This window comes from Lonchura striata, chromosome 2 (genome assembly GCF_046129695.1).
Source record: "Lonchura striata isolate bLonStr1 chromosome 2, bLonStr1.mat, whole genome shotgun sequence".
Classification (NCBI taxonomy): domain Eukaryota; kingdom Metazoa; phylum Chordata; class Aves; order Passeriformes; family Estrildidae; genus Lonchura; species Lonchura striata.
Genome location: NC_134604.1, coordinates 63672165 through 63692501, shown reverse-complemented (window position 1 = coordinate 63692501; position 20337 = coordinate 63672165). Strand labels below are relative to the sequence as shown.

Sequence of the window (20337 nt, the reverse complement as noted above, 5' to 3'; positions counted from 1 at the left end):
TTGCCACACTTCAGTTGCAGAGTGCACCTGGAGTGTGTGAAACCAAACCTGTGGACAGACATGCTCCAATAGCTAATGTGCATCTAGACTAATGCTGCTTCAAAGTAAACACCCACAATATGGACAGTGTGAGTTCCATTCCAATAGCTCCCATTGCTGATCCACTGCTAGAGTACAATAAATTAAAAAACAATCCTGCCAACCAGACTTAAGCCACAAAATAAAATTATGCAGATTTTACTAAAATTTAGGTGAGCGCAGATATTTCTAGGAGTTCCTAAAATGCAGTCACGATTCTCCTGTACGTTCTCCTGTAACTTACCAGATCACTTTGCATTAGTGAAGGGGAATCTGAAAGTGGTTGAATCACAAGGCACACTCTTTTCATAGTCTCACTGGGTGAAATGAAAGAGCAACACAAATGACTGAAAAAATGGAATACTGAAGATTTATTTTCTACAGCTCTTAATAACAACAGTTTAAAATGAACAGCAGTATTAGCTTGATGCAAATAATTTAACTACTATACTGTAGAATAAATGTTTCCTTTTTTTCTGATTTATAATAATTTTTAAACTGATATTCCTTTCCCATTTACTTGCTTTTATATCCATACATACCGTAATTTGTATACATACTGATAAAGAGTGAAATAAAACCATATGAGTAGGACTTAATGCTTTTTATCTGGTTTTCAATAATAGGGACGTGAATGAAATCTGGATCAAAATCATGGAAAGCTCATAATATGAGAAATGTATTCTTTCAGTGTTGGCTCTGGTGCTTTTTCATCTGTTGTCCTGGGTAGCTGAAAGGGTCTGCAAGGTAAATTTAATTTTCATGGCTCAGGGTGTCCCAGAGACAATGCAGAGGCATGAGGTGAAGGTTCAGTTTAAAACTTGGTTTGGTTCCTGTGCTTCCTAGACATCCCAGTGACTACAAACATGAACCTCCCAGTGTAATAGGCAGCACTCCAGGGGCTGTGCTCCTAGAGCCTATGCCCTTGGCTAGACTGCCCCCCTGCCCTCTTCTCAAGCATGCTCATGTGGAGTTAAATTTTCACCAACATGTCTGAAATGAAATTGCTCTTGTGAAGAAAGGGCTGCAAAAAGGCAGCACTTAATCTTTCCCTTCCGATCACTGCTTCTGTATTTTGATATGGTAAAATCTTAGTGTAAGGGGTTGTAACTGCATATTGAGACATAAGGACACATTATAACTGTGTGGCCCCTGATGCAGTACTGAGGGCAGAAAGGATAATTTCTAGGTGGAAGACATGTGAGGTAAGTTTATGCCTTCTGGCGGTTCATGCTCAATCCCATTCTTCAGTAGAGAGCGCTAAGGAAGTAGAGCAAAGACTGTGGAAACTACAGCACTTAGGGGACAGCATTTGTGGTCTGGCAGTTCATTAAGCATCTGGTAACCCACCTGATAATGGAATATCAAGCTGGAGATGAAGTCAGCAGGGCTTAATCAGCACCCAGTCCCATTCCCCAGTGAATGAGCAATGAGTGATGTGAAGCCCAGACTATGGAGCCTGCTTCCCTGTGTGTCAGTATGGAGCAGCAGGCATCAATGTTATGGTGTTTTTCCTGTCTCTGAGAGAGAAAGGGAGGACAAGGTATGACAAGCTGGGAGGGAAGGGGTTTGCCCTGCTGCCTTTGATGTAAAGTGTACCTAAGTACATGCATAAGACAGCCCAACACTGGGACAACTTTGCAGAAAGCACCATCTGATTTAGAGCAATGTTGCCCCTTCTCTGCCCTTCTGTGGCAAAGGAAACTCCCTCTGAGATGCAAGGATCACAGAGCTTTGTGCAGGAGCCTGCAAATTCCACAGCAAACCCCAGGAAGCATTTCAGAACCACCTTTAATCTTAATAAACAGGGTGGAATGCCACTAGCTGAGTATTTACTGGATGGATCTGAGGGCTACTGCCAAGCTGCAATCCTCCCGCTGAAGCTTAGGGGAATGCTTGCTGAATGTTGCTGCACTGCAATTTGATCTCCCATTTCTCCAGGGTCTCTCTCCCATGCTGAGAGGCTCAACAAAGCTTAAACAGATACAGCAGCCCTGCAGCTCCAATGATGATGGATCACTGCTTCAGGGAGAAGGTACTTTACATCACAGACCTTACCTTAGTACAGGCAGGGTAAGTAACCCGAGCAGCAATTTTTTCAGAGGTCTGATTTCCAGCTCATTTAAGTCAATTTAAGGACTCATTACATTTGATTGCCTTTGAATAACTCTTCAAGCGTGAACATGTTCTTGAACGCTTTAAACAGCTTTTCAAGCTGACAGTTCATGGGAATGCATTGCTGGTACCAACACCACGCTGGGCCAAGGGCTGAACACTGGCATCTTGGCATGGCTCCTGGGAAAGAAGGAGCTCACATCACCCAGTGAGTCAGATCCCTCACTCCAGCAGTAGCTGCAAAACATCACCCATCAGAAAGGCCATTCAAACAGCCAGATTTGACTCTGGTGGCCAAATGCTGAGGCTTGCTCCTCCTATGTTGTCACAGCAGGCAACACTGTGTGCCTGTCAAGCTACCTGTGCCAGCTTTGGACACTGCAGCGGGGTGCCATCGGAAACTGGCAGCCTACACACAACAATGCTGCTCTTCCTTTAAAATTGCTGTTGGCTTTAGGGGAGGAAACAGTGTGGGATTGGGAAATCTCTCTCTCTGCTCAGAAAGCCAGTTTTGAGAAAGATAGCAGCCTACTTCATGGCAATGGAGCACATGCTAATTTTGCTTTCTCGCCCACAAGGCAGGTTAAAGAGCATGTAGGGTTGGGCTCCTTAAGGGGAGAGGTGGTCTTAAGACTAACAATCTACTGCCTAAACCTTTCTTCTCTTACATCAACCTCCACGTGCAGCATCTCCTCTTTTCTTGTTTCTGCCCACTAGCATTCCCCTGGTCTTTGCAACGTCCCCGGAGAGACGTTTATCCTAACAAATGGCAAGAAAAGTCTTAGTCATTCACTAAGGCCTGAGCTCTGCTTCTGCTGTTAATTGGAGTTCCAACCCAACTCTGAATACTTACAGCAGAATCTAATGGCAAATTTGTGATGTCCGGTTTTAAAACACAACAAAAAGCCCATCATGGCTTTTGTAGCTCACTGTTACTGCTCTCTACAATTCCCTGAAATGAGGTTGTAGCAAGGAAGGGGTTGGTTGGCTCCTTCTCCCAGGTTAAAAAGTGACAGGATCAGAGGAAATGGCCTCAAGTTATGCCAGGGGAGATTTACATTTGATATGAGGGAAAATTTATTCACTGAAAGAGTGGTCAGGCATTGGAACAGGCATCCCAGGGAATCAGTGGAATCACTGTCCTTGGAAGTGTTCAAAAGGTGTGTGGATGTGGCAGTTAAGGGATATGGTTTAGTGGCAAACACCATGGTGTTACATTAATGGTTGGACTTAATTATTTTAGAAGTCTTTCCAATGTAAATGATTCTGAAAGATTCTCTGTAAATCACTAGATATTTCAAGCCATTTTAATTTTTTGTTCCCAGAACAGGTATTAATCAAATAATCTTGCTGTCTGCTGGTTTTGTTCATAATTTATTTTGAGCTTGCCATATTAGTATTATTGTCAATGTATTTACATTTAGAAGTTTTAATAAAGGAAAGGATGACTATGGAAAGGATGCATAATTCAACAGTTCTCTCACTGCTTTTTACAGGTAACATGCTGCGGTAACATTTCTGTGAGGACTAAAATTTGATCACCTGTTTGCTTTGCCCTCCCTGTAGCATACCTTTTGTACTAATTTCCTGTAAATATTTGTGCATTGTTTTCTCGATATAAATATTGACAGTTAGAAAATAACAAAGTCTTGAATGATGAAAATGTCTCCACAATTTTAAATTCACTCAAGTACTCAGCATCAATTGTTTGCACTTTCATGCAACCAGTTAAAAACCCTCCCACCATATGAGTTATTTGAGTAATAATTACAAATCAATGCAGTTCACTGATAACTATCAAAGAAAAAAGATGAAAACTGCCCACAGATTGAGCTTTGTGCTTTCTAGATGGGAAATGATTCACTAATCAGGGCAGATGGCTGAGGATGCTGGACAGTGATGCTTCAGTATCTCACAGTCTACCAGTACACAGTCAATAAGGTGGGAAATGTCAGTGGCACTCATCATGTATGATGCACAAAACATGACTGCTTTACACAACAAAATCATTGAATATTCCTGTGCCACATCTTAGCTAACACATTCTTTCCCAGGGTACTTTGTGTGTCTTGTACACACATACATACAAAAAAAATTTATATGAAAATTTCAGTAAATAGAATGGAATATGTTCCCACAAGCCAGACCTGGGGCATTACTCCCTGCTGCCGTGTGTGGAGGTAACGTGACTCCTGCTCGCTCTTTCACCTGAAGCCAGCTGATCCCGCAGATCCTCTCCCACGCACGCCACTCCTGCAGGGCCGCAATGAGTCACTCAGATCACCAGCTTCTCAATGCTCAGAGTACTTGTTTCATCTTCTTCATTTGAGCCAAAATACCCAGGGAGGTCAATCATCTGCTGTTCCGCCTCCGTTAAGCCAAAAGTAGAATTGTCATAAAAGGCAAACTCAGGGTCCAGAGGGAAGCTCTGGCACTTGTCCCTTCGATACTGGGCAGGGCTGATGCTTAGGCCTCTCTGGGAATTATCCCTGCTGTTTGGGCCGGTTTCTTTCCGCCATACACCTTTGGGGTTAGGTGAAGGGCCCCTCTTACTTCGGCTGGGCTCAGGCTTCTCAGCTGCCTTCTCCTGACCGGCAGGCTGGCGGTCTGTAATCAGGTCCAGCTTCCTCACCAGGGGACCTGCCCTGTGGTGGGGCTTTGCGCCATGGCCCTGTGGTTCACACCCCAGCACAGCACTGTGGGGCTGATCCAGCTTTTCACAAGCTGGATTAGTGTTTCTCGATTTTGGCCGTGTTCTGTCCTCCAGACCCTGGTCCCACGTCCTGGTCCTGGAGCTGTAGAGAGGAGTCTGTCGGGGTGTGAGTGTGGACATGCTTCTCTCTCTGAAAGGCCTGGCTTTTTTAGTTTCATGGAAACTGGCTGTTCTTCTGAACTGCGAGTTTTTGTGACAGCCCCTCTCAGGCAAGTCCACTCTGTTATCCTGGTGCTTGAAATGACCTCTTCTTACCAAGGTTTGGGTAGGGCTCATTGCAGGATTGGCCTGTGAGAATGGAAAATCCAGCCTAGGGTGAGAGCCTTCTCCCAGGAACTTGGACTGACTGGCTGGCTGGTCCAGAAATGGTGATTTGATCCGAAATTTGTTAGCCGCTGCCTCCTCTTGGTTTTCCCCGCTCAGGGGAAGCATCGTGGTGGCACCAAGAACTGTGTCCGTGAGAGGATTCTGAGAGACATGGTACACCTTAGTGGTCTCCGTCAGGCCTTTCTTCTTCATCTCTTTCAGCTGCTGCTGTGCCAGGCGGTAGCTGAAAATTGGAGGGATTATTTTTTGGGCATTTGGCTGAAAGTTTTCATTTCCAGAGGCATCATCTTCTTGCGCAAATTGGAGGCTTCGCCTGTAGGTTAGGGGAATGTTAACAGGGGCATCCCCTCCTTCAACAAAGCTGTCCCGTTGCTTGTTGCCTTGGCAAATGTTCTCCTCATCTGAGTTCTTCCGGAAGCCGGGGGAATGGACGGAGTTTCGTCGGACAGCAGTGCTGCACTTCTGAGCTCTGCAGAGCTTCCTCCAGAGGGTGATAAGAACAGTGGCAAAGATGATGAACAAGCACAGTGAGATACCTGTGATGGTAACTATATTATTTGCTTTCTGGTCCTCTCCTGGCTGAACAGAAGGTGGGGTGGGAGGCTGGACAGCTGTAAGAAAGAACACACACATCTGTCAGAGTTGCACTGGCAGCAGCATTTTGGTATTTGAGGATGGATACTTCACTACTAAGGAAAAGAAGACATTAATACAGTATAGGAAGTTGTCTGCCATTAAAATTTGCTCATTGGAGATGACTTACAATTTGATGACTTCAAACTGGCATGGATATATACTTACTTTAAACCAAGACTCCCACAGACCTTTTAAATGTCATAAGTATTTTTTCCTGTTCTGCCATTTCCATAAGGTATTAATGAATACCTGTAAAATGAAGGAACTCTGCCTTTCTTTATGAAGTACATTTAGATTCCCTGTTGAAAAGTGACGTAAAGGGGGCAAAAATAATTCAAACCAGGCTAGTACTTCAGGTATCAATTTGAAATTATTTTCAGGAGAGCTTAAGTGGGTGTGAGAATTGAAATGAATTTGAAGACAGAGGCAGCATCAGGAGAGGCAGCTTTTCTAAGCAGTCCTCTGAGGATGTTTCTACCACTGTCTGGTGCCACAGTCCCAGAGGACAAAACCGTCCCATGCCACAGCAAGCTTTCAACTGAAAATGCCATTGCTTTCTCCAGCATTCTACTATTGATACCCTTCTGTTGTAGATTGGAGATGGGACTTTGAACAGGGAAGAATACTCTGCAAACCTTTCTTCACTGAGAAGATAATTAGTCACTGGGACAGGCACCTTAGGGAAGTCACCATGGCCAGAATTCACAGGCTGTCTGGATGATGCTCTCACTCATATGGTTTAGCTTAGTAGTCCTGGGGGAGCAGGGAGTTGGACTCTATGATCCTTATGGACCACTTCCAATTTGAGATATTCTATGATTCTAACCTATTATGTGACAGTCTCAGAGATGTCCACAGCCCTGTTTAAACCTCTCACTAGTCCATTCCACCACATTACAGATGGCTGAACCAATGACAAATTGGTGATTCTTTTTTTTTTTTTTTTGACTGAGGTCTCAAGCATTTCAGGGGCAATCTTGAGCAGAATACAGCATGGTTGAAAGTGGATTAATTGGTTCAGTACTAATTTTAGTATCTGTTACCACTGCCCAAATTCTTTTGTTCTAGTCAGACATCAGCTCCCTACAGCCATGAAGATTTTGTTGGAGGATAAGGCTGGTTAGTTGCAGTTGACAAGAGCGGGCCATAAAGGTGTGAGCTCCAACAAAACCACTGCATAACCCTGCTCTAGTCTCTAGTTTTATCCAGAACCCAAAGCCTTCCATAAGACTGACAGACAGACAGCTGTAAGACTTGGCAGGTGCTCCTGCCTGCACCACAGTGACTGTCTGGGAATAGGAAATGTGACTGCAGAATAACAAGAACTGGACACCATGTACTTCCCATAATTCAGGAGAACACACACTCAACAGCAAGCTGGTAGTGCAGCTGTTAGGTGGGCAGGATGCACAAATGCACCGATGAACACAGGCAGAAGGTCTCAGGCTGCTACAGAACAGACATGCAGGGTGCTGGGCTGGGAAGGAGCTCCACTTCCCTATTTCAGGGCTACCTAACAATCCCAAGTCCTCTAAAAAATCCTGCCATTGGATTAACTTTGATCTTTGTGTCACTCTGAGATCTTGAAACCAACTTCAAGAACAAGACCACTGCCTGCTGAATTTTACAGGAAGGTCTCTAAAATTTGCATTCAGTCCAAGCCCCTGTGCCAGAGCCCAGCGCACTGCTGCTCTGGACACCTGAGTGGGGAGTGAACAAGCTGACCTCAGAGAAGCAGGCAGGGCCAGCATTTGCTCTATTCAGCACCACTGCAGCAGAGCAATGAATTAATTTCTCATCCTTCTCTCAGTCACGTCTGCTCATGTTTGTAATGCACACTGTGCTGCACTGTTTGGGGTACACAGCTAACAGCAAGGAACTGAGAGGTTTGAAACAGGACTGGGTCCCTATGGTTCACTTCTCCCTGCACCTCACTGGCCCCTACACTGCGTGCTGGCCTTGCTCATTCAGCCATTTGCTCCATCTGCTGGACTAATGTCTTAAGAGCTATGCTGGAAACAGAACCTGTCTGCTTCCAAAAGCTGTAGACAGCCAGAGTGGAAAGGGTGAGGGTGACACTCCCAGCTTGAGATCAGGCAGTGGATGAACACTACAAAGTCAGAGTGTAAAACCACTTCTTGAGCAAGCTGAGATTCAATGGGATGAAATCATGTATGTGATTCTGTAAAGGAACCTGCCCCATGTGGGAGCAGGAGGATTAGAAACCATGTGCAAGACAGAAGTGAGCTATTTCCTCCAGATGATCACACGGCAATGGGTGCAAATGCAGGCCTCCTTTGCATCTGTGCTATGTATTAACCCTTCTTATTAACCTAGAGACCTCACTGGAATCTGGGGATTGTCCAGACCCGCTGAGTCCAACCAGACTGCCACAGGTGTGTGCACAGTGTATGCACAGGATTTTTGGAAACCAGCATACACCTTTTACAGCTGCACATTGGCACAGGAGGAGTGACCCCTCTGAGAAGCACTAGAGGCCCGTCACCTCCATGCATGCAGAGAAAGGCCCACAGAAAAATCATGTTTCCAGCACATGCTCTGCATGCAGGGAACCCCCTCCAGTGAGCTCCCTGCACCAGGACTGCTCTCTGACCTCCAGAGGTGGTAAGGAGCCAAACCAAATTATATACTTAGAGACATACCCCTCCAGAAGATAGACAGGAGGCGTGGGATAACACAGCTCAACAGCAGCTTTGGAAAAACACTAGCAACCCCACTGCATTTTGGTGGTGACATTGCTGCCCACAGCAGCCTCAGAGAATCTGGCATAGAGAGGACAACTAGAGCAGGGCTGGTTTAAGCTGGGGGCCCAAAGCATCTAAATTGTTCCTCGCTGCTTTTACTTAGAGCTTTACTAAATAAGCAAACCCACATGGCCAGCATTTTCAAGTCATTAAAAACATTAGACCTGTTAAAACACTCCCAGTGCTTCATGACCATTGACAACATGTAATACTTTGATGGAATATAATTTTTAGTGTTTTCCATTCACCCAAACTTTTGTTAAACACAACCTATTTCCTGCAGCGTTCCACAATACATTTCAGTCCTGCCTGTATACTTCTGAGGCCTTCATCCTTGGACACCTCAAAGCTGGTTCAAGCTAACACTTCCATTAAAAACATAGTCCTCCCCTCTTCCTGCTCCAGTTGCATATTCTCTCCCCCTGCTGTCCTTTCCTTTTCAGCAGCATAAGCACCACAGTGGCCATGAGCTAAACAACTCCTCACATCCCCAAACTGTCCATTTTTAGCTGCCTCTAATCCAGTTCTACACACTCCATTTTGCAAGCAGAAAGAAGTGCCTGCAAGCAGCCAAAGCAAGGAGTAAGGCACTGGTCACTTTGCAATAGCTTAAAACATCTGTTAAATTACAGTCTGAGATCCTAGGAGCCTGCACAGTTCCTGGACATCTTTCCTTCCCCATCCCTACCCCCTGTGGGACGCAAAAGCACTGGAGTTTGTAGATCAGCTTTCTGTTCTCTGTGGTCCCTTGGCATCAGCACACTTCTTTTCAGCACGGAATTTGCAAGAAGCAAAAGTTTTGCACAGACTAAGCAGCAGCACCCTGCTGAAGAGGACACTTCTCATGCCCCTCAATGGTGGCTGTCAGCACCCAGCTGTGGTGCTGGCACAGCCTCATGCAGCCTCACTGAAGGCCATGTGGTTGCTGTAATCCACCTATCATCTTATAGAAGGCTCAGTTCTCTTGTATCTGCACTTACTTGCCACCACCAGCAGTGGCCAGTTGTTACCGATAGTAAAGGGTTTATAAAGGTTTTATAAAGCCTTACCTATCAGTTACAGCCAGCCTGCCCTGTCACAGGGCAGCAGCAGTGGCAGGCTGGAGCAGGGGGAGACCTGGCACTGCCACCTCAAAAAACTCACAGAATGGTAATCTCACACCACAGGTCCCAGCTGGAACAAGCACCCTTTTCTAACCGGCTTTAACTTTTTAATCGGTTCCCACTGGAGTCTTTGGCTTTCACTACTGAACATGTTCTGATAGCCTCAAGATCTCTCTTTCAGGACTTCTCCACTCTGATAATCCTGGAGATTTTAAACTGTTTCCATTGCACTCATGGCATTCAGAAATATTATGCCTTGGAACCCTATCTCCAGTGTCCCACAATCAAATGCACAGAGGCTCCTGCCCTGCTCCATCAACCACAGGAATGTGACAGCCCCCCAAATCAGTATGACTGAAAGAGAGGGGTTGTTTCCATTTTATACTTTGCTTTTGCCACGGTGGTCACGGGACCAGGGGAAGAGGACAGCAGAGCTACATACACACACACTCCTCCAGCGAGCACAGGGAAGTCTCCCTCGGCGATCCAGCGCAGCCTGGTTTTGCCGGCGAGGAGGTGAGGCACTCTCGGAAGCGCTCCCGGATTCCGTCCCCACAGGTGACACTGCATGGGCTCCAGGGCTGCCACCGGCTCCACGTTTCTACAAATACACAAGCTCACAGCAATGAGGAATGTGTCTGCCTCCTTACCTTTAAAGACACAGCCATTTGTCTTCTTTTTCAGAAAAACAGCAGTAAATAACCAAACAATGCAAACAGCAAGATCAAAATAGCAAGTGGCATCCAGGAATGAGCCAAAGTTTCCACTTGTTGTTTTCCTTTTTTCACCCCAGTGTCAGCCTGCAACACAGTGTTTAGTCAACTGGCAGGCAGGTTCTGCCTGGAACAACAGCAAAAGGAAATGAATCCACAGATCTTTGAAGTGGGCTGGTAATTTATATATTTATCAAATTCCTGCCTGACAAACAGTGCATTTACAGCAGGATAACTTGATTGACTGTTATTGCTGATTTATATGACTGCGTCAGGATGATAAGCCTACAAGGCCTAATGAAATGACAACATTGGTTTACTCTTTATTTTCTTCCCAGCACATAAGCATGTTATTGAATCATTCATCTCACAACTTATAGGTCTCTATTGTTTTACTGCTTATGATTAGGCAATTAACTCATGGATGGAATTTTGCATGTTCATTTATTTATTTTACCTGGAGGCAGGCTCAGGTTCTAATGCTACATTATAATTTTTTAACATGTAATAAAATCCCTCTTTTTCTTACATCCTCATCCAGTGATCTCCACATTCGAACTTTACGGCAGTGAGAACCCAGAGAGAGAAAGATGAGACCACTCCTGTCCCTGTGTGGCAGCTGTGACACTGAGGCAGAGCCACAACTTTAAATTCCAAACCAATGCATGAGCTCAGGTGCAATCTTAAAAGATAAAGCCCCTGGGGACACTCCTATGGATCAGCTGACTGACAGATGGAAGAACAAGAGACTACTTAACTCAATTTCACTGCTCACAGATGAAGATGAAAAACAGCTAAATAAAATTTTTTGAAAGTAGACCAGGTTAAACTTTGCTCTTTTAGATAATTTATGGTGTTGCTACTGCCAACACAAGCTATGATTTTTAATTTTATTACTGCTGCTAGCATGCCCCGAGTCCTTAACCAAGTTATGGTGTCCAAGCACTAGAGAGTGTTGCATGACTGAAAATGGTTTTATGATTTCATGTTTTATTGGTTGCTGTATTGTTCCTAGTGTGTTATTATTTTTAAATGTCTCTAACAAGAATAAATACAGCTATGTTTCAATAAACATTAAATTGTAACTGCTTTGGGCCCTGTCCTAAGAGTTTTGTGACCATGTCAGCATTAATGTGAGCAGCCTAAGAGGACCAGTGGAGCTGCCCTCCTGGTGCAGGTCCTTGTCTGCACTGCAGGATGGGACCCCAGAGTTTGAGCTTACACTTGTGCTGCCAGCCAAGGCTGCAGAGCATGTGTGGGCACACACTCACCACATTTGTGTGCCTGAGTACCCCAGGACATCTGCCTAGCCTAATGCCAAGGAGAGACTGGCCTGACAAGACTCCCTGGTGCTGCTGTGGTTCTAAGCCCACCCACTATCAAGTGACCACTCCAGCTGTTTGTCACCGACTCCACCACAATACTGCAACATCCAAGACCCCAGGCTGCATCTCACTTTGTGCTCTTTGTGCCCCTCTCTGCTTACACCCCTCTGTCTCTGGAGCTGGTGATGAGCCTAAAGGCAGGCTGAGCTTTCAGACTCCTCCTTCAGTTTGCAGCCATGTCAGCTCCCAGTGAAGTGCAAAATGGAGCAAGTGTATGGTGTCAAGGGAAAAGAGAATCAGAGGATGCCAAGAAGTAGGTAACTGAGGATGTTTGTTGGATTAAGGAGTCCCAAAAAGGTACAGACTGTGGACCGTTTGCAAAACCACATCAGTTAGCAAACCAAGTTATTACTGAGGGCAGGAAGAAAAAATGTTCATAATCAATACACAGTCAAGGGCTCACTGATGCCTTCTCAAAAATACTTTTATAGTAATATATATATATACTATAATATCATATATATCACATAGGATCTCCCAACAGTTTTCTTCATATCAGGATCATGAAGGACTCCAGCAGTGTCCCTCACCACTGGAAGAGGGGCTACTTGAAGGACCTACCTCCTTGTAGACCTACAGACTCTTTGTGTGAGCAGCTTGCTGAGTTTCTGTCATAATTTCCAGTGCGTGAGCTAACTTGTTTCCCTCTCTCCACATTTCCTGCTAGTTTAAACTTCCGTTAATTAAAGTCAGATGCAGCGCCAGGCTCAGAAAGGTTCTGGTTGCCTCCAGTGCTAACACTGGTGATAGTGGAGGGTGCTCAACAGTCTCCACATTGATGCCTGTGGGTTTCAACATATAAGAACATTTAGGATGAGTAATTTTCCAACACTGACGTCAAACTTAACATGTGCCCATTGCTCCAGGACACTTTTCAATGACTTGGGCTTTGGCTAAAGGTATAGAGTTCCTTAGCAAAAACACTTGGCATCCATAGTTTTGAGGCTAAGAAATGTGACTCAAACAGCAGGAGAGCAAGAAATGTTCCAGCTCCCATGAAAGATGGGAGATTTAAACCCCTGCATCTTGCTCTACAATCCCCTGCGATTACCAGAATGTAAAAGAAAATGAAGCACAGTTTATTCTCCCCCAAGGAAATGAAATTATTAACCTCCATTTAAGACAAATAGACTGAAAATGCCAGGGGAAAAACCAGAAGGCATGTACTGCTAACTAGCTCTAATAAGCGTGAGGTTTCTTCACACACAATTGAGGAATCAATTATCAACGTGAAGACATCTAACTGATGAGTTGTTTTGAAATAGCTGACAGTTGGCAGATCTGCCAACATGAAAGATAAATGCAATTAACTGTGTTAATTATTGCTCTGCATAAATTTCTCCCCTCAGATTTCCATGTTCACAAGATTTTGTGCATGCAGTGCTGTCCATCAGCATAGTCAGCAAGGGACACTCAGCATCAATCTTCCAGCCTGACATACATGACAGTCCTAAACACTTCAACCAGGCCAGTGGTGTGGGACAAAATCACCAATTACTGACAGGTTCATGTAAGTATCTGTGCTAGCCTAGGGGATTGCAGGATATTTTTGGAAGCTGAGATTGGTTTTTAGGTCCTGAAAACAGCCTCTCAACCTTCCATGGAAATGAAGCTTGGGTGCACTGAAATGGTGACATGTTCCAATAGGTTACTAATTTGGACAATGAAAGGACAAGGATCCCCTTAAAGAAAGAAATCCTAGACTATGGGAAAATTAAGAGTCTTTTCCCCACAAATAGGCATTGTTAAGAAATGGGGAGGCACAGCCTAAAAATATTTTTTTTTCCCAGAAGTTGAGTCTGTAAGTGAGTCTGTAAAACTTGATTTATTTCTAATGTGTGGAGATGAAGCATTTACTGACACAGAAAAAGTAGATGTGGTACAAACTAGCCCTAGCACACCCAGATCTCCTGCATATGCCTGTTTCTAAATAAATACCCAACCCAGGTACAGATTCAGGCAACAGAGCTAATTGGTTCTCAGACTTTCCTACCAATGAGCAGATCTGATTCATACAGTTTTATTCAGGAAGCAAAAATTTGACAGAAATTGTACATCCCTGCCTGACCTCTAGATGCTCCATTTACTCCTCTCCCCCCTTACTGACCATTTTTCAGAAGGTCCTCCCACACCTTCCTCTTTCCTTTTTCAGGCAACAGATGCATTTCTTATGCCCTGCCAACATCCCAATAGCAAAAGTTAGATGAACAAAATTCATTTGTGCTGTAGGCAACTGCAAGAGACTTCAATGTAAGTCACACCAAAGTTGAAACTGGTCTCCAGAGTGTAACTAAGAACTGGAAAAGAAGTTTTAATTAACACCAGAAATAGGAATTAAGTGTTAATTAACACCAGAAATATGAAAAAAGCATGCATTTTTCTATGCTTTAGCATTACTGATTAATATCAATCTTGACCTGAATGTTACAAGCAGGATACAGGCTAGAACATGGGAAAACCTTCTAAGGAGAGTAGAAGTCTCACTGCTGGGGACACTTAAATCCCAGATGAGCAAAACACAGGATTAAGCATGGGAAAGAATGATCCTGCAATGCATCTGCTGCTGGATAAGATGATCTAACAGAATTTCCTACGTCAGACATCCCAATAATCCAGTCAAACATTGGAGAAAAAAATGAGCTGCATGTTCCTCTGTGAAACAGTGAAGAGCCCACCAAGATGAATGAAATGACTCACATCTCACTGTTAATTTTTTCACTAACTTTCACAGATTCTCCAGTTAGGGTCTACAGAAAACTGCACAAATGCTGTCTCACAATTAATGTATGTATTCCCCACCTTTAACAGATATATTCAGTCTTGGATAGCATAGGTTCTTTGTGACACTTATTCTGAAGGTGATCTCCTGGGCTCGAAGAGCTGCTGGCCCACTCAGGGCCTCTGGGAGCTTTCTCCTTCCTGCTCCAAGCACAAGTTAGATTCCTGTTCCAAAAGGCTGTACTAAACTTGGCCTGAATGAGGTGTAAAGAGCAGGACTGACAAAGTACCAGGAACATAACTCATGTCTGATTTGTGGAAAAGAGATGTGGCAAAATCGTATTTTATCTCATAATCTGTGGTTTGGATGAAGATCATTTGAATGATTTAGGAACTTTGATCTTGTACAAAACTATATCTCTGCTTCATAACAATAGAGCATATGCTAAATGAAGTAAGAACTGGCTGAGTGACAGATTGGATATGCAACTGTCAACAGAAAACCATCACTGAGTGAGAATGCATTTGGAGAGATTCCAAAGGGATTAGTATAAGGCTCAGTGCTTCCCTAGTTGACATGAAAATAAATATAAATTATTACTGAGAAAATATGTCCCTCCTGTAATGACATAAGCAGACAGTGCAGTTGTATGGAGCAACATAGGGTACTTGCTAAGTTAGGATAATTAAAGGAAAATAGATCCTAAATCAGCAAAGTCAAAAGGAAGTGTAGGAAGAAGAAATGAAAATTGCACCTGCAGGATGGCAGGCTCCATACTGAAACAGCTCAAGAGGAGTTTACAGGGTAAAAGTACTTTTTATGGAAAATCACATAATGCAATCAGTGGAATCAAAGCAGAGGAAGGGGTAGGGAGAGTGCTACTGATCAAGCAGCATCAGTGAGAAGGATGTCTGAACACAGCATACAAAGCTGGTACCCTGGCTGTCAAATAAACCTGAATGTTTAAAATAACAGAAAGGGAGTGAAATAGAATCAGTAAATAAATCAAATCCTGAAGAAAATGCCTTTCAATTAAAGACTTAATCTTTTCCGTTTGTTAGAAAGAACACTGAGAAAATCTGGTAGACGTGACATGACTTGGATGTGCAGATGTCTTTGTGAGGCAAAGACAGTAGATAGGAAACAGCTATCAGAAAGCAGCAGAATAAAATTCAGTCACCAGAGGATGAAGCTAGATTCACTTTAGTTATGAAACACACAAAGTTTCCCTTTCAAAAGAATACATAGAGCATAGCATTGAGAGAAATTACCAGAAAAGTCTGTTTTGCAGTGTCTTCAGCAGAAGACTCGATAACTCTCTGGAGGGTAAGTGGCAGTCAGATACAAAGATTAGCCGTGGGGCTCAGCACTAGGGTATCTGAATGAAAAATGATGGCCCACACGGCACAAGAGCCCAGACTAGAGATTTATCACCTCTCCTTGCCTTAAACTTCAGGAGGTCCAAACCAGAAATTAGGAGACTTGCAGCAGTCAATGTTTTACACAAACAGCTATCAGAGGTCTGCTGTAAGTAGAGCACCTCACAGTGCCCTGCAGCAGGGGGAGGGGGCTCAGGGGAGCCCTCTCCAGAGGAGCCAGGAGGTTGATGGCTATCACAAGCAGCACAGGTTCGCTTTATCTGTCGTGGCTTCAGGCTGATGTGCCCCTCCCAGAACACCCTGCTCCTTTCAAACACTGCCTGCAGGCTTTGAAGTCTCAAAGATACAGGCACAGAGTCAGATGCGCTGCAGTCTAATTAATTTCAGGTTGACATTTTATTTACAACTACACCGGTGTGGCTTTGCTTTCATCAGCTTTGTAGATGTGATACTCTTGACTTGGCAGCTATTGACCTAACTCTGCTCTTCAAGAGGCATAGCCTGATTCTTTCCAATGTGGTTTTAAGGATGGGGCTACTGAGGAACCTAAGGAAACAGAAGAGACTGCAGGGAACCATTGCTTAATGGAGATCTCATAAATTAAAACAGTTAAATATTGGGCACAGTATCATATCTATACCATATGCTAGTGATTTATCTCTAAGGGTAATTATCTAGATCATATCTAACATACATATGTAACATACACTCAGGTACAGATGAAAAACTAGAATTCTGTCTCCCTTTTTCCTGGAGAATTACCTCCATTAAGAAAATAATATGCCTTCATTTTCAGGTAGACTTTCTTATGCCAAAAGAAGAGAGGGAGTGCCAGCAGAGAATGCAGATGGGAAGTTAAGATGAAGAGAACTATGCACTGGGTTTGGCATGTGCTGAAAATAGAGGTCATTTTTAGTACAGAGAATTAATTAAATAGCTAACAGTTTTAGAATTTGTGAAATAGCACAAAATAAGACAAGAAACCTCATTAACATAGGTTGTGTGTCTGAGACTGTGTGCTCTGGAGCATGTCCTACACTCCTGGTCTCCTCATGATCTTTCTCAGATACCTGTCCATGAAGTGCAACAGCCATTGTTTGGCTAGAGTTCCTGCACTTTCTTTTCAGGGCAACTAAGGTGGGGAGGTGAGGAAAACAATGCACATCTTAAACCTTTCAATCCAAGCTCTTTGAAGTGTGCAGTTGGAAAAGACTACTTCATTACTTATAGACACAAGCCTGCTTCAAATGAGAACATTTACTTTCCAGGGCGTAGGCAACGCAACCTAATCCAACCCAATCCCAAATCCTTCGTGCACATACGGCCCATCCCTCTCTGCAGCTGCCTTCCACAAATGAGTGATGAGAAGTGTATTTGGCTCATCTGCTTCCTCTACCATGCAACCGTGGTTTGGAGACTGTCACTTCTAACACTATAGCTGTAAAACATATACATGGTTTTGGCTTTTGCCAACCAATACTCTCTCAGACCATGCCGGATCATGGCAGGCATAATCCAAAGGATTATATGGACCACCAACTGTTCCAACTGGCAGATTGTACTATTCTAATCTTTCCTATAAGAAAAAAATTGGCTATATGAACACGGCCCATGATCTGCCAGAAAGCTACATGGGTCAGAAAATGCACCCTGGTCTGTTGTAAGCAGCAGACACTTAGAAAACCTGCCAGCTGTCCAAGTGACACAGCTGTGCCTTTCACTGTAGCCAAATCCTGACTCATCTCACCAGAGTTTGTGCATCTAACAGGTAGAGCTCTAAACTTCTACACCAAATGGGTAGAGAAACGAGCACCCGTGTGAGGATTCAGGCCCTCTATGTTCAACACCAATGAATCACCCTTGCAAGATGCCTCTCAAATAAAAAGCTACACAACTACTTAATGCTGGGCCCCTGGCTTTTACACACTCAGTTGCAGGTAAGACTAATCCTACCTTTAGAGTCTCCAGTGGACCAGATCTACTGAAGTAGCTTCTTACCTCACTGAGAAGGGCAAGCTTCATTTTCAGCCTGACGAGATAGGTACAAGATTCAGAATGCCCTAAGTGGTTTTAGTTGGTACCTAGCATTAAATTAGTGCAGCCTTAAGCCACCACAGTGGCAGTTGTTATCAAATGTCCTTCTGTCTTCTACGTAACAGTCTATCTTGTTTCCACCTGTGTACGACATTACAACTGTTTTGTCTGGTGTAGGAGACCCAAAATCATTACCAGTTTTGGCTGGGAAGAGTGCTGATTTTGGCTAAAAGAGAAAAGAAATCAGTACAAACCCATATTCCTTTGGATCTGTATACACTCCTTAACTCTTGCTGGAAAATAGCTTCGATTTGAGAAGTTGAGGAGGTCAAAGCAGTATTTGTTCTTCCCAACATCAAACAAAGTGCAGTTAAATTCTGTCCTGTTGTCTCCTGGGTGAAGGATGTTTTCATACAGCCAAGTTGTTCTTTGACTTGGATGCTTGAGAGCCTCTTTATAAACAACAATTTTTCCACTCATAGAAGTGCATGGTGGAGAGATTACGAAGACCTGAACCAAAGTTTTGCATATGTCTTCTGCTGCCACAACCAGTCTGTATCCAAATTTGTGGAGGAGATCTACAGGTCCCATGGAAGCAATGATGGAACGCGTTTCTAACGATTTCAGTAACACGGTGATGTATACTTCTTGACCAAGAGGTGGGCAGTCAAACTCTACCCACTGGGACCTAGACAGGGGGATTTCTTTGCTAGTTCTAATGCCCAGAGTCTCATCAGAGCATACTCTTCTGAATTCATAAAGGGTGCTGGTGAATATCACATCCAGTGAAATTACAGTATTGTTCGTGCCACATAACTGCTCATTTGTAAAAAGCCCAACCTGAAGGGAGCTCCCAAGCAACTCTGAACTCCTGTTCAAATCAATGTGAAATACAGGCCATTCCACATGGAGGGCGGACATGCTGCTTCTGCTCCACTGGGCAGTACTGCTGTTGTCACTGGGAGAGACCATTCTGAACAAGAAATCACCAGCACTCTTGAAATGGAAACACTCAAACACCACTGTCCCCTGGGACTGATTTGCTGGAAGTTGTTTTCTTGCAATTATCTCACTGGTGCTGGCATCCAATAAAAGGAGGGACACATGCTCTGCTGTCACATTACCACCACTGTAGTACTGATATTCCACAGACACTGTGTCGTTGCTGAAAGCTACATGATCTGGATGCTCCAACAGGAGATACTCCACTTCCCCAAGAACTGAAAGGAAAAGTTCCACAACAGTATTAAGAAACAGACAAGTGACTGTTCCTATGGAAGAAAACAAATATTTTCAAAATGGATATTAAAAGTGGTTCTCAATCTTTTTCAATGAACCAGATCACAAAAAAAGAAAAGGTCCCAGCAATAGCAGTTAGAGCTCAACAGCTCTGTTCTGTGCAGGGATGTGATTTGGAGCAACTCAAAGTCCACTGCAGTAACACATTCAGGAAGGTAACAACCAGTTTTTTAAGCAAACCACAGACCACCCAAAAGATTAACAGAAACCTTAATTTATCAGAATAGTTTCTCAAACTTTTCAACTTCTTTCACTTACAGATTTTTAAACTCCACAGAGGCCAGCTGTTCTTCAGCTTCAGCCGTAATTTAGCAAAAAAAGGACAGTGGTTCCTTACACAGACAGATGAAAAATGTCCCCCAAGTTAAATAGAATAGGGAGTCTGCATGATGCTTTTTGAAGCCTTTTCTCTTGCTCTGTCTTATGAATCTTTCATTTTGCTCATTTGCATCGCAGACACTTGAGTGAAAGAGCTGAAAATAACAGTGGTGGTGACTGCAGCACTTTTCTTGTCTCAGATGTGGTGCAACATGTCTAAATGACATCATTTCATTATAAATGGTGCAGTCCTTTCAAATTCACTTCTTGCATGACCATGTTTGTGCAAGTTGCCAAATTATCCCAAGACATGCTGTAACTAGTGATGTATCTAAAGCAATAAATTGGAAGATCACATTTCTGTTCTTAGCTCAGCTACCTTCTCTGCGTTGCTTGAACCTTAAGGATTTCAGACACAGAAAGGTTATCTGAAAAATGGGAACTGCGTACATCCATTCCAGATATAGAATGTGCTGTGAGACATCTTTATTTAATTAATTGTCTGGGGAAAGGCTTCTGAGTCTTAGATGGAAGGTGCCATGGAAGTGTAAAACTTCAGTTAAAGCAATCCTTTCATAAGTAGTATCAACTAACAATACTTTGACTTGTTAAATTTGTTACACATGTCTTAAGATTACCTCAAAGAAAGCTTTGCTGGAAAAACATTGCAACTGCCAAGGCAAGCACTTAGCAGTCAGGAGTAGAAGGACTCATCTCACATAATATTAGACGCCTACTACTCTAAGCTTCAAT

The 20337-nt window shown here is 43.6% G+C and overlaps 1 protein-coding gene across 4 annotated transcripts in view; it reads right to left on the bottom strand.

Moving 5' to 3' along the window:
- Positions 1-434: 434 nt before the first annotated feature.
- Positions 435-20337, bottom strand: part of THSD1 (thrombospondin type 1 domain containing 1) — a 30679-nt gene continuing 10776 nt past the window's right edge. For all 4 annotated transcript variants that reach the window (XM_021526605.3, XM_021526604.3, XM_021526607.3 and 1 more), the window contains 3 exons: positions 18222-19187; positions 10180-10338; positions 435-5844 (listed from right to left, as the gene is read on the bottom strand). In XM_021526605.3, the coding sequence (XP_021382280.2) occupies positions 4469-5844; positions 10180-10338; positions 18222-19187 (2501 nt within the window). In that variant the 3' untranslated portion in view covers positions 435-4468. The remainder of the gene's footprint in view (positions 5845-10179; positions 10339-18221; positions 19188-20337) is intronic.